Source organism: Ixodes scapularis, unplaced genomic scaffold (assembly GCF_016920785.2).
Source record: "Ixodes scapularis isolate PalLabHiFi unplaced genomic scaffold, ASM1692078v2 PGA_scaffold1__304_contigs__length_218370807, whole genome shotgun sequence".
Classification (NCBI taxonomy): domain Eukaryota; kingdom Metazoa; phylum Arthropoda; class Arachnida; order Ixodida; family Ixodidae; genus Ixodes; species Ixodes scapularis.
Genome location: NW_024609846.1, coordinates 98,951,566 through 98,965,323, shown reverse-complemented (window position 1 = coordinate 98,965,323; position 13,758 = coordinate 98,951,566). Strand labels below are relative to the sequence as shown.

General features: G+C 48.3%; 1 protein-coding gene across 1 annotated transcript in view; it reads right to left on the bottom strand.

The window, feature by feature from the left end:
• The window catches only part of LOC8031112 (rabankyrin-5), a 42,371-nt gene that overhangs the window by 7,716 nt on the left and 20,897 nt on the right, over window positions 1-13,758 (bottom strand). Inside the window, exons 11-17 of the mRNA XM_029974682.4 lie at window positions 13,171-13,372; window positions 9,570-9,861; window positions 7,943-8,069; window positions 5,456-5,574; window positions 4,864-5,020; window positions 3,996-4,196; window positions 3,194-3,370 (exon numbers count right to left, since the gene is read on the bottom strand). Coding sequence (XP_029830542.3) covers window positions 3,194-3,370; window positions 3,996-4,196; window positions 4,864-5,020; window positions 5,456-5,574; window positions 7,943-8,069; window positions 9,570-9,861; window positions 13,171-13,372 — 1,275 coding nt within the window. The remainder of the gene's footprint in view (window positions 1-3,193; window positions 3,371-3,995; window positions 4,197-4,863; window positions 5,021-5,455; window positions 5,575-7,942; window positions 8,070-9,569; window positions 9,862-13,170; window positions 13,373-13,758) is intronic.

Sequence of the window (13,758 nt, the reverse complement as noted above, 5' to 3'; positions counted from 1 at the left end):
GAAGTAAGGTCACCGCGAACCCGCTCCTTCTTCCCGCCCGTCGCGACCGCGGTTGTGCAATATTTTAGGCAAAGCCAACGCGTAAATAAAGCTTTGCTGGAACGCCCTACACAGACGTTTGCAGAGCGTCCCAACCGTGCATTGATAGCCCGCCGTGCAAAAACGCACGTATGTACGCACCAAACAAGAAAATTGCGCTAGAGCTTGCGATTGACAAGGCGCCCGACTTGGCCCGACGCCAAAGTATTTGCCAACGCGACCGCCGGCTTTCCCGCTTTCCCAGGATTGCTCTTGGTCACTTCGTTGGTCCGCTCGCTCGCTCGCTCGCTCGCTCGCAAGTTGCGCCTGGTCGGTTTTTCTATTTTCTTGTGAACTTTTCTTTCTTTTTTTTCTTTTTTTTACTAACTAGGAGAACATAGTGGTGACATTCTTTCACGGAACAAACGTTCGCGCTATATGCAGATCGGCGGTGTTTCTAGCGCGTATGCAAGCAACGGACTTCGCTATAGTAAAATATTCTTTCGTGAGCATTTTTTTCTATAAAACAATGAAACTAAATCGAGTTTTGAGTTTGATGTATCGCTTGTGCATCAGCGCTAGATACGCAAAGAAAAATAGGCGGTTTTTTCCGCTTTTTTTCAAGTGTTTGTGCTCACCCACCGAGACATGGCCCACTCCACTTTTTTAATGAATTTCAGGCGGTAGGGGGGTGGGCGATGACTCGGGATATTACGGTAATCTGCGCAAAAAAAAAAAAAAACACTTTTTTTTCTTTTAGTTCCTTGAATTTTTTTTTTTTTTTTGCCAACTTTCCCAAGCTGTTTTGTTTGCTTAGGCGAGGGCTCTCCGCTTATCTTTCTTATCTCCGAGCGCGCGACGCACGACCCCCGTAACCAAACTGCGCTAAACAAAAAAAAAAAAAAAAACTTTTTTTATTTTTTTTTTATTTGTGGTGTTTTTTTTTTTTCTTCTTTTTGTCGCCTGCGTTTCGCAAGCTGTTTCGTTTGCTTAGGGCTTCTCCGCTCCTCTTTCTTACCTCCTTGCGCGCGGCGCGCGACCCCCGTAACCAAACTGCCCTGTGAGAAAAAAAAAAAGCTCCTATCCATGCTTGTTTGTTTTTTTGCTTCGGTTGGATCTTTGCGAATTTTTTTTAACGCCTTTTGCAAGGCGTTTTGTTCCCCCAGATGCCCATGCATTCGCGACCTCGCTGCAACAGAATAGAAAAGTGCGTTCATTTCGCGCGCGTGGGGGGAGGGGGTAGAAATTTTGACGTCCGAGTTGGGGGTGCGTTTATTACGCAAGTGAAAAAAAATTCGACATTTTGAGAGCCGACGTGGGGGGTGCGTTCATTACGCGAGTGCGTTCATTGTGCGAGTAAATACGGTAATCCTTCGTTACAACGAAATCACTTTTTTCGAAGTATCGCTTTTATCAAAGTTTAACATGGTCCAGACCGAAATGCAAACATTTTGAATCGGATTTTAAGTGTATCGGCAACGGACCATGCTTATTACGAAGGCCGCAGTGCTGAGAGCCCGCGAGCCTACACGGAGGTGCACGAAGACCCTTGCATTCCCTCTCCGTTCTCCACTGAGGCAAGCGGCAAACTGAGAAAATGCCAAACAAGAAAATGGAGGAAACTGATGACTGAGGGCAGAGCGTGCACAGCGCCGCTTCCGATCCCAATGCGCCAACGCTAAAAGAGCAGGGGAGCAGAGTCTATGTTCCGACGCTACTCACGATGCCCGTTACCGGCACTGCCCGACTCCTGTCGAAATCAAGTCAAGGAAGCGATGGAGCCGATAGATCCTACAGGAGATCATCCCTTTAAGAGCCCCCGACGTGCGTGCCTGTGCGGGCGCACTTGCGGGCGTACATAGCGTACCTGCACACGTGCATCGTATGGGAGATAGGGAGTGTATACCAAAAGTTGCATAGATCTGTGGGGTTGAGAAAAGTGGCTAGTTCAAGTCTGAAATCGCCGAAGGATTTGACATTCCGGCATCGGCTGTTTGACACTGTCCACCATTTTGCGGAACAAGCAAGGCATACTTGACGGGTTCAAGAAGATTCTCATGGAAGAGAAAGCACAGCCACGACCCGAAGATGAAAAATCGCCGATGTTTTGCGCATGTCGGATTTTCTTTCGCGAGCACGCTCGCCGAGCCAGTGCACGATTCCCAGAGCTGCAACGATCTCTACAGGAGAGTGTGAGAACATGTTGGCGAAGCCACCAAGGAAAACTTTGATTTGTTTGCGCTTGTTGATGCGTATGTTCCCGTTGTTGCTCCTGCCACGAATGCCGCGATCTTAGACCTTGAGTGCGGCCGGGGTAAACACGAAGCGACGTCGGAGAGGCACCTCGGGGAAACGCCAACGACTGTGGAGACACAACACGTCCTACGGCTGTTTCGAAACAAAGTGAAGTGCGGCGGCAGTGACAGCGTTCTTGCGATGCCTGGAGCAGTTCGAGGAGAACTGATGCCCGGATGAAATTATCGCCAAACTCCACTTAATTATTTTTTTACTCGGTAAAGCTGCTGCTGGTTGTTCATATCCAAGGTTAGTTTGATTATATATACAGTCAGAGTGTTCCGCAGGGTTTTCACCCACCTTCAAAGCTGCTGGTGCTGGTCTTTTTTTGGCTCCATTGCTTTTATCGAATAACCTTTTATACCAAATATTTTTGCTGTCCCGTTGATTTCGTTATAACGAGTGATTATTGCTGTTTTTTTGTTTTTTATCACAAAAATTTTGGGGTGTAGGATATTTAGATGGTGCCAAATTAGACAGCCTTCAAGTTGAGGTAACTTGTCTCTTGCTGTAGATGGGTAATCTCGGCCTGGGGTCTTTCATATGCATCACGCAATAGGGAAGGCGAAAAAAATCTTTAACGCTTGAGCAATTTCTCTTACTATCCACAAATTAATGAACTTATAGGGTCCAATGGCAGTAGCAATGTAGACCATAAGGCAAATACAATTCTCTCAGTTTGAACATGTTATATTATGTTAAGACCAGTCTCCATCCAAATTTGAAAACAATCCCAAGATGACTGCAGGATAATAAGGAGAGTGGAAGGAACTAGTGTGAGGACCCTAACATTTGTGTTCTAGCCCTGCAAGCCATTCAGGGCAACATTCCTTTGCAAACAAAGTTTAGGTATTATTACAATTATCCATATTATTATTACCAGATTACGGACAATGATCTCGGAGCCTGCCTCGACGGCCAGGTGTAGGGGAGTCAGCTGGGAGGAGTCCTGAGTGCGTGAGTGGATGTTCACGTGGATGCTGAGCAGGAAGAGCACGCTCTCAATGTCGCTCTTCTGGATGGCCACGTGCAGGAAGTTGCGGCCCCTGTTGTCGTACTGTAAAAGAAAAAAAGGACGGGAAACGTGGAAAGTGGAACGTTAGACTTGCTGTCAGAAGGAGAACTGACATCAATGTTTCAGGACAGTCGCCAAAACATTACGAAGTTAGCAAGTCAGACTAACCAAAATCGCTGACAAGAGTAATACTACTCTAGAGCAAATGACATTATGAGGAGGAGTAAGAGAAGGAGAGATAGAGGAGAAAAAGAAAGCTACAAGAATAAAAAGAAAGCGACATATAGTAGAACCAAGTTAGCCTGGCATATTTTTCTCGGTTGGCCACTCTGTGGTAAGGATAAAGAAAGAGGGAATTAAAAAAGGAAAAGAAGCAGATAACAAAAAGCATAAAAATGACCAGGTTTCAGCTATGGTGCGACATTATGATGATCTCCAAGGGCTCTCTAAGAACTTGGGACGGCTTGGGAAAAGTTCACACAGTTGTGCCGAGGCGTATAGGATATGGTATGCTGAGCTAGTGGGAGGACAACAAGGTCACCAGTGCAATTTGGGCAGGGTAATGAAAGTCCATTCATATATGTCCTCCGTACCTAAGGATTTATACTGTATATAAAATCAATATGTCCAGACCGTTCCTCGGACAGCTGCAATACATTGGACTCGCCTGTTCGGCCGCAGTGGGCTCCCTGGCAATGATGGTTTCTGCAGCCCGGTTGTTGCGTGTGGTCATGGCCACCGCAAAGGGGGTCAGCCCCTGCTTGTCCCTCAGGCTCAGGTTCATGGAGGGGTGTCCCAGCAGCAGCGAGATTATCACCGAATTCTGGTTGGTGATGGCCACGTGTAGGGGGGTCTTTCCCTCGGAGTCCTGGGCGCATAGTCGGCATTAAGGGAAAAGATTGTGCAAGACAGCCACAGCCATGCTCAGACAAAAAAAAATTAACTAAAAAATTGGGACAAACACAGTTTCTAATATACACAGCTTCAAGTTAAGTTTGACACATTTTACTACTTTTCGGTAAACAAGCTTGTGCCAGCGTTAGAGATGGTGATATCTCTGCATTTCTTTCCTTCTTGTGTACCTTGTCTCGTCTAGATATGATCACAAATCATGAGATAATTCTGAACTCCTTTTACATCTGTTTGGTTTTTTCCAAACTGATGACAAAAGCAGCTGACGAAAAGCACAGAGCAAAACAACCTGGGCTCTATTAAATGGCACTCAGTTTCTTCTCAAGCTGGAAGCCCACCATCGGGCACTGCGTGGCTGTCACCACACTCCTTATGTACAAAGTTGCGGCCACGATTCGGCAAGTCACGTTGTCCGGGGAGCTAGAGCCAGATTGATCCTGTTGCAGAGATTCCAAGCCCGAGTTTGAGTCCGTTCCAAGACAGCACCTTTCAACGTTACTCACTGCCTTCCAGCATTTCTCTCAAACACTGGGGACACAAAAGGCAACAAGTAAAGATCCCGTCATAGAGTCAAAAATGTGTTTTCATAAAGAACCGAACATCCGCAAATACAAACGGCTCACCTGGGCATTGACATTCGCGTTGTGCTCGATGAGGGTCTGCACCACGGACTCGAGACTCCAGGCGCAGGAGAGGTGCAGGGGCGTCTGTCCGTCGTACGCCTCCTCGTCCCCTTCCCCGTGGGGGCCCGGCCGCCGGGGACTGTTCAAGTCGCATCCGCTGTGCAGCACGCAGGCAACAACAACTCGATTTTGCACAAGTCGAGAGATTCTCCAGCTATTTTTAGAACACGGGTTCTCAAGTTAGGTTCCCGGGAACCCTGGGGTTTCCTCAGAGTACGTCCACGGGCTCCCAGAGTCCCCAAATTACTTTCCCTAGGTGAAACATTCTTCGAGTTGAGAACTACTTTTGCAGACCTCGGCAATCCTTCGGCCAAACGCCCCCTGGTGGGTGCATGAATGTTTACCGGGCACAAAGGCTTCTACGCCGTTCTACTGCACCGGAGCCGAGACTGGACAGGTTCCTCGACTGTCAATCGAGAGAGAAAGCGGATCCTCGAGGCCGCAAAATTTGAGAACCCATTTTAAAAGAAAAAAAAAGTGCCCCCAACTTTGGGATGTTCACATGCAATGGCACTGAGGTGGAGATAGGCACCTGCGTATGAGGAACTGGGCAACCGAGTCGTTGTTCTCGTCGATGGCCCTGTGCAGCAGCGTCTGGGAGCAGCCACCAGGTCCTTCCGACCAGCAGTCAGTGTCGCAGCCGTACTGGACCTGCAATCCGTGCACAAATGGTTGTAGGCATCCTACACATTTAAATACATCAGAGTCTCAGTGACCTGTTTTTCGGCAACTTGTAGTTGAGAAAAATATTACCCGAGACAGCATTTCTTAAGATTAAAAACTTAAGATTAAACTTAAAATTAAAAAACGGAAAACAATTCTTTTAAGATCCTCGGTGTATGTTGGTATATTTGGGTGTGGTCAAAGAAGCCCAAATTTGTTGACCGAAATTCGCTCCCTGTAAAAGGTCGGTTGCCATAGAGGTGTACCGTGATGATCAACTTTTAATTTGCCGTCCCCGGCACTTTTGTCAATGGTCGCTTCCGACTGCCCGACACCCAAGTTTGAATGCTGAACCAAAACTAATGAACCTAGTGCGTGCTGCATGCTATGCATCTTGTGCAAATGGCATGGGGAAGGTTAACGAGAGGTGCCGAAGCACAAAGCGATAAAAAAGCAACTTGACTGGTTTTGGTTCTCAGCAACATTACCTTTTTTTCCAGACCCCACAAGCCAGTGGCATAGAAACACAGGGGGCAGTCAATATGCCCCTGCCCCTGACCCTGCCCCGCCCCCCCCCCCCCCCCCCCCTTCCCCAAGACATCTCAAAGTTTACCCCCTTATCTCCTAAATAGTTCAGATAGCTCTGGGGGGTGAAACACTGGCAGGACATTCAGTACATTTACAGCTTTCACCAGCTCCCACGCTACTGCAAACAATACCACCCACTGTCACCCATTTTACGATTTAGACGTGGCTTTGCAACCACTAAATCTTCCTTGTATGGAGTAAATAATCTGCAACATAGTGAATTGGGAGTACCATACACAATTTGAGATACACTAGATGAAAAACTGAAATTTTGTTTATTATAGGCTCGCGACAATTCAAACTCGGATATTTCATACTTCCCGTTAATTCAGACAGATTTGAAAATTGAGGTGGTCCCGCTATGTTTTTAATGTATTTATAAGCCGCTTAATTCGAACGGCGTTTTCGCTTAATTCACTCTTTTGTTCTCGCAGCCCCGTTGAGTGCGCTTCCTTCCGAGCACCAGTGCGCCACAGAGAAGCAATACCCCCTCCGGAGCTTGCTTTGGCGAGTGTTGCTTCTCCGCAGTGCACCGGTGCTCGGAAAGAAGCGCAGTGAACGGGGCTCAGGAGGGCACACGTTAGCGGAAATGGGCGTTCACGTTATGTGCTTCAAGACTAGCAATGACGACCAAGACGACATCAAAGATGAGAAACAGCTCCCTGGCATCATGCTTTCTGGCCTTGAAGCACATAAAGTGAACGCCGAGCTGGCGGAATATGCTAGTCTTGACGACGATATGTGTGTTTGTCGTGATGACTCATTAGAGGACATGGTACAGGAAGTAATGCCAGCACAGTGCACCAGTGAGAGTGAAGACGACGATGAAGAAAGGGATGACCCACTACTAACTGTCACAGCCGCAGAGGCCGGAAGTTTCTGTCTGAAAAGGAAGAGTCCCGTAAAGAGCTACTTGCGTTGGCTGGTATTGAAAATTTTGTTTTGAGATCTCATGTGCTGACTAAACAGTCCACAATCGACAACTCTTTTGCCGGATGGATAAACTAACGTCACAGTTCTTTCACCAATGTGTTATGCCTGTACTTGCTTATAATTAGGCCTATGTAGAGGAAACTGGCAAAAATCTGCTTCGTATGTGTAGCTATCCATGTAACAAATCATAATGTTGTCTAGTATCACATTTAAATGAATTTCTGATAATTCAAACTAAAATCTGTGACTTCCTGGAATTTGAATTAATGAGAGTCTACTGTATATTGATTAATTATGGCAATAACCAAAGGTCGGAGATCAGCAAGAAGACACTCACCCTGGTAAGGAGAGCTCCATTGCCCTGCCATAGTATACTATGAGTAACCACAAAGCTTTTCTAAGATGAAACACTCCAAAAAAAAACGCTGCTGCATTTGCAGGGCAAATGATATTACTATGTAACAGTAGAGGTGAGTAAATGATTTGGTGCTCAAAATCAACAATGCAATCACAGTGTCGGGGCACGGGAGAACAACTGAATTTAATGACTTGTTTTAAATAACTATAAAACAACAACAAAGCAGCAATCATTTGAGCTGCCCCCCAAAAAAATGGGCACCGTGGGGAATGGGGGGAGAATAAAGATAGTTAATGGGGCGTGCGAAAGGCGGGGCACAACTAATTCAATTCAAGCCTGGGCACCTAAAGTTGGCAGTGGTCGTTTTGGGTACCATATTGACGCCCAACGTGGGTGCCAATATGGTACCCGAAATCAATAAAATTACTCCTTCACTTTTTTTGACAGTCGGACCCCCAGTGTTCCCAAAGCCCTCACCAGCACAGAGGCGACGTCCTCCTGACCGCCTTCGAGAGCGAGCCAGAGTGCGCTGCGGCAGTTGCCCTCCTCGACGCTCATGTCCGCACCACGCTCGCACAGGGCCTTCACCACGGCCGGCAAGTGCCTGCACATTATGGTAATGCCCTGCTCTTGACAACCGTGTACGTAAGAACTAGACACGCAAGATTACTGGAATGGCATCATACTCAATATTCGAATACATACACTAAAATTCAAATTCACCTTCAAATAGAACGGCACTATTTGGCCAATTCACACGACGGACTGATCCGCGGACGAATTGATCACGTGACGACATGTCCGCGGTTTGTCCGTCTCCTAAGTGCATCCACACAAAGGAGACAACAAGCAGACGCCAGTGAGGATGGACCGAACCTGTTCACCACCCCACAATGCCGCGAATCTCCAACATAGCACCATGGCAGGGTTGTCCAAGAGAGAAATCGACATTTGCTACCGTGGTAGAGAATTGTATGCCGCTGTGTCGTACAGGGCGAGAGAGACCACCGTAATAGGCTTCGCACAAAGTGCCACTAGCTGTACTAACCCAAGGCATGACAGTGACACAGGCATGGTACTGCTCGAGAAGGCTTCGGCATAGAAGCGACGAAGTCCTGGGCTTGCAAAGAGGCGTTTGGAGATGGCTTCATGCACACCACACTCGTGCCTAACACTTAAGTACACCACAGCCAAAAGAAATGTCCTGCTCGGTGAAAGGCTGATTGGACACGCAAGAATTACCGTGGCGTGCTATACGAGTTTCGACAAAAGCTTCTTAACACGGTACCCGAGGAGTATGTACCGGAACCAGTGTCGCGTCATTCGGGCAAAGTTTCTGCTGTTTATTTCCAGCGTGGAACCAAGAATCGTGCGACAAAACTAACCAACAAACGTGCGAAACACAACAATGCACCAGTTTTGTTTGAGTTGTCTAAATCAAATTTAAACAAAACAAAAAAAACATAGTATAGTTGCCAGACAAAACTTTTCAGTCAATCACCTGCCGAAAATCCGCGAGTGAAAAGGCGCTAGACTTTATCAGTCCACGCATCTGTGGACGAGGCGTGGATCGCAGGAATCGGTGACGTGACGGTCACATGGTACATCGTCTGCAGACGAAACTCGCGATTCGGTCTCTCGTGTGAATCGGCTAATTAAAAGAGTCGATACTAACTTAGAATAATTTTAGAAATAATGCCACAAATGTAGCTTCATGCACCATTATTTTTCTCCAAGCCACGGACGCATCATGGCAAAGCTACATTAGTGGCTGTGCTGTCACAGCAGCAGTCGTTCTGCCGTGCTGCAAAGAAAATTTCTCGATTGTATCTGATTAGACGCGCGAAAAGAGTCATGAATGAGCTGTGCATACGCTGTGTTTGTGACGCCCGAGACACTGTGACATCCGTCGCATGACATCACGGTGTCATGTTGTGTCAGTCACATGACGTAACGGTGTTACGACATAGTAACACATAGTGACATCAAAGTCAATTTGCAAGGTCATGCGACACACTGACTTCAAGGTCACATGAGCAATGTATGAGCTAAATTGCTCAACATGGCCCATAGGGGCTACATGGCTGGCCATCGGTCGGCTTGCCTGCGGATGGCCAGCTGCAAGGGCGTCTCCCCGTCGCGGGTGCACAGGTTAAAGTCTGCCCCCTGGTCGAGCAGGAAGAGAGCGCCCGAGGTATCCTGGTGCAGGATGGCCCGGTGGAGCAGAGAAAGCCCTTCGGCGTCTGCCACGTCCAGGCTGGCTCCCGCATTCAGCAGCTCCCGGGCCACGTCGTGCAGGCCCAGCTCCAGGGCCAGGCTCAAGGCAGTCTCGTCCCTCGAGTTCTTCAGGTTCAGGTTGGGCAGGGACGGGTTGGCCGGGGACTGCTGCGCAAATGCTGAAGGGGGCCAAGGGCAAAACAAAAAGAACTCCAATGCATTTTCAAGAAATTTGGGCATGTATCGATCGTACCTGATAAATGAGGTAATCAAGCACTACCAAAACCACACACAGGAAGGTGACGGCGTTCGTCACCTTCCTGTGCTATGTGGTCGTCGGCTAAACAAATCGAGCACAGTCAATGAGACCTTGCATTTATAGTATGCGTGTTCATGTTTGTACCTCTGCACATCTTCTACCCTTGTGCTCCGACTTACGGTCAAACAGTATAGGAGTGGCCTTCTGTCTCCTGAATTCGGTTATTGTGCTAAAACTGGGCAGAATTTAGGCAAAAGCCGAACTCAAAGCACGTGCTTGAGAGACACAAATACCATATTTATTTAAATAATACCCGCAGGCTTTACAAAAAAGACCTGGATGTCTGCTTTCCTCCACAGCATAGGCCCGTTCACACACTTGCATTTGACTACAACCAACAGCGACAAGACCGGGTTTTAAGTCTCTTGAGATGGCTTGCGACCAGCCCCGCAGCAGCTCATCCGAACGTAAAAGGCTTAAAAACTGGTCTTGCCTCAAACAGTCGTACTGGGTTGCAAGAGTGTGAACGGGCCTTAATATCCAATCATTTCACTCTAAGCAAGAAGCCTAGTGAATAAGGAGGCAAGCATAACATCAATTACAGTAAACTTTCGTTAATTCGACCTTGACGGGACCTTGAAATTTGGTCGAATTATCCGAATGATAGAATTAAAAGAAGGACAGAAAAACGGTTAAAATTAAACTTCCTTTTATTGTCCAAAGTACTCACAGATGGTCTGATGCCCTTTGCACTTAAAACACGTGACCAAAAGCATGCTTCGAAGAGCAGCTTAACTAAACGTCACGTCCCCAAGAAATCGCGCACTACAGAAAAAATTATAAAAAAAAAAACAACTAAAAAAGTAAGTTTTACGAGCAGACTTTGGCGCCAAGCCAAGGTCGGCTCGGCAGCAAAAAAAAAAGGAAAAGAGAATTTGCGGTTTCCGACGCACAAGATGGACCGCACATGATGCTACAGAGAAGTGCTTTGAGAGCGCGCACTGAGAAAGCTTCGAGCCGACTTTGGCGCCGGGCGGCCAGACCGTCGGAGACAAAACAAAGAAACAACAGAAAAAAAAAAAAGGAAAAGAGAATTTACGGTGCTTTTCGATGCGCAAGGTGGAGCGCACACGATGCTACAGAAAACGCTTTGAGTGCGCGCGCTGGCTCGTGCATGCCCGACCACGTGCTATGTCCTCCATGCTACTCCACGCCAGATTGGTTGCGCTGGCTCGTGTCATTCGCTATGGTCCATCTCACCCGCATAGAGGAGCAGACGCATATTTGCGCAAGTTCAGCTTTGCAGCAAAGGGCCCGTGTTTCGCCGTACGTTGGTGGTTTTTCTGCCATGGTGCCGTGCAATGTGAGCCCGCGCGCATTCGCTCGGGACGAATTATCCGATGCGGAGTCTTCCCGAGTTCGAACTATCAAACTTTTCCTCCCATAGAAATGTACGGGCGTTTGCCGGGACTTTTGAACACGATCGAATTAAACGAAAAGTCAAATTAACCGAGGTCAAACTAACGAAAGTTTACTGTATTTGTGGGCTTTTATCCTTAGCTTGGCTCCTTAAAGGGCAACTCCGGTCCATACTTTCGATTTTGGGATTATGACTGTTTTTAGCGCAGTCAGCGTCCGTGAATTGCAAGGTGTAATTGTTTTCTCGTTATTGTGCGTAGTTTTAAAGATATCGACGCCTCAAAGTTTTGTTTGGGGCGCGGCCAACAAAACCGAAACTAGCCGCTCGAGGCCCCGGCAACATTGGAAATCAGCCGCTATGTGAATGTGACGTTGGGATCGTTCTCGTTCAACGAGTACGCAACCCGAGCGGCACCTACCCCTGTTGCGCTAGCCGTCTAAAGATAGGAGGCAAGCTGATTATGTTTTAATTCTGTATACGTGGTAGTTATCCAGCATATGTAGCAAGAGTTAGTGCGTATACCCAAAAGCTAGCGACTGGAAAGCCCGTGAACTTGTTCGGTGCCGTACTCGGCGGCCGCCGCCGTGCGTGCGCTATGCCGTACTCGTCGCTTGTATACCCAAAAGCTAGCGACTGGAAAACGACTGAACTCGTTCGGTGCCGTACCTGGCGGCTGTCGCCGTGCGTGCGGTCTTCCGTACTCGTCGCTAGGCCTAAATTGTCATCGGGGCTCCGTGGATGGAGCTGCATTGCTATATGCCGTGCTGCCAGTGACGTACAGTACTGGGGGCCCTCTCGCTTTGGCGCTGCGGGTCAGTCCCGGACACGAAGCTTTGAGGCTCTCCGGCGTGGGCCGCGGCGCCCGAACACACGTGTCCTGGGCTGTGGATGTCTGTTTTTTTTTTCTTTTTTCCTCGGGCGCGTAAAAGCCGAAGTCCAAAGTCCACTTGTCGAACAGCGCTCACCCACACCTTCTCCCATTTCCGGTCCGTTGGAAACTTGTGAAAAAGCACCTCCGGGTTGCACAGCGGGTTGTTTGAGCAGCCCACAACGCTACAAGTTTTACTCGGCATCTTTCGAGGAACAGCTGGACAGTCTTGGACGTACCGAGTTGCTCACTAAAACGAGTCTTGGAGTCCTCACAAGCAAATAAACAAAAGGCTATACCGAAGCTACACGGGCTACAGATAAAAGCAACGGCTAAACACGCCAATCACAAGCCGAAGTAGCGGTGGTAGTGGCTCAAAGAAGCGCACTCTGCGCAACGCCCGGACTGGAGAAAAAAAAAGAGAACGATACTGACGTCACGGCCCAATGCTGCTTTAACGACCGGCAACCCGTTGGCCGCCCGCTAAGGAGCAGCGACTCGCGGCGGGTCGCATTTTTATTATCGGCATTAGTTGATAATGCGGCGTCCCCTGGACGTAATTTTTTGGCTGGGATTTTGTGTCACTACAGCGATACCAGTAATTTATTTAATTTTGAGTTTTGGCCGGAATTGCCCTTTAAGTAGATTCATTGGCCATCCACGCGCACTGCCGAAAGTACAGGCTTTGTTCATTAACGGTACACCATTAGTACAGCAAATGTGATAGACAGCTTCAGGGACCTTAGCGACCATATTGGCGAAATACAGATGACACTGCATCTCCTAACCTAGACAACTCGAGTCTCCCAAGGTCCGACTCCATGAACAAACTGTGTCACCTCTCATAAACCTCACACTTTGCCTCGACAGATATTTTTTCACTAGGTTCAAAGAGTCGGGTGCCAAAAGCAAGGCGTTGAGGCTCTGGCACGTCCTCTGACCTTTGTACTCTAGGATGCTGCGGACTGCACCGCCATGCTTGTGGAGCACGGCGAGGTGGAGGGGCGTCTGCAGGTAGCGTGCCTCCTCGTCGTCCGCCGCAGAACCCAGGGTCTGTCTGTTGGGATCAGCGCCCCGGTCCAGCAGGGTGCGGACCAGCTTCGCCAGTCCAGCCTGACAGGCCACGTGCAGAGCTCCCTCTCCCTGCGTAAAAAGACAAAGAAAAAAGAAGCAAATTAAATGTTTGTGCTTGGACAGTGTAAGAGGTATGGCAACACTGATTTTAGCCGTAGACAACAAATTTAGCCAGTGCAGTATGTACCACCGCTAGCTTGGGGTTTTTAATGTGCATCACGCAGTAGCGATACACGACCGCACGCTGGTACGACGTTTGTCCAAGTCGAACGGGCGTTAACATGCTCAACCACCGAACCCCCCCCTTCCGCCACCCCCAGCACAGAAAGGCCGAGCGCTTTGTGTGCTATGATGAGGCACGAAAGTCTGATGGGGCAAACGAGTCAAATCGAACTTGGTGGCACAGATTAAACTTGCCTCAACATTCAGTTGGGACTAGTGACCTCATTGATCGA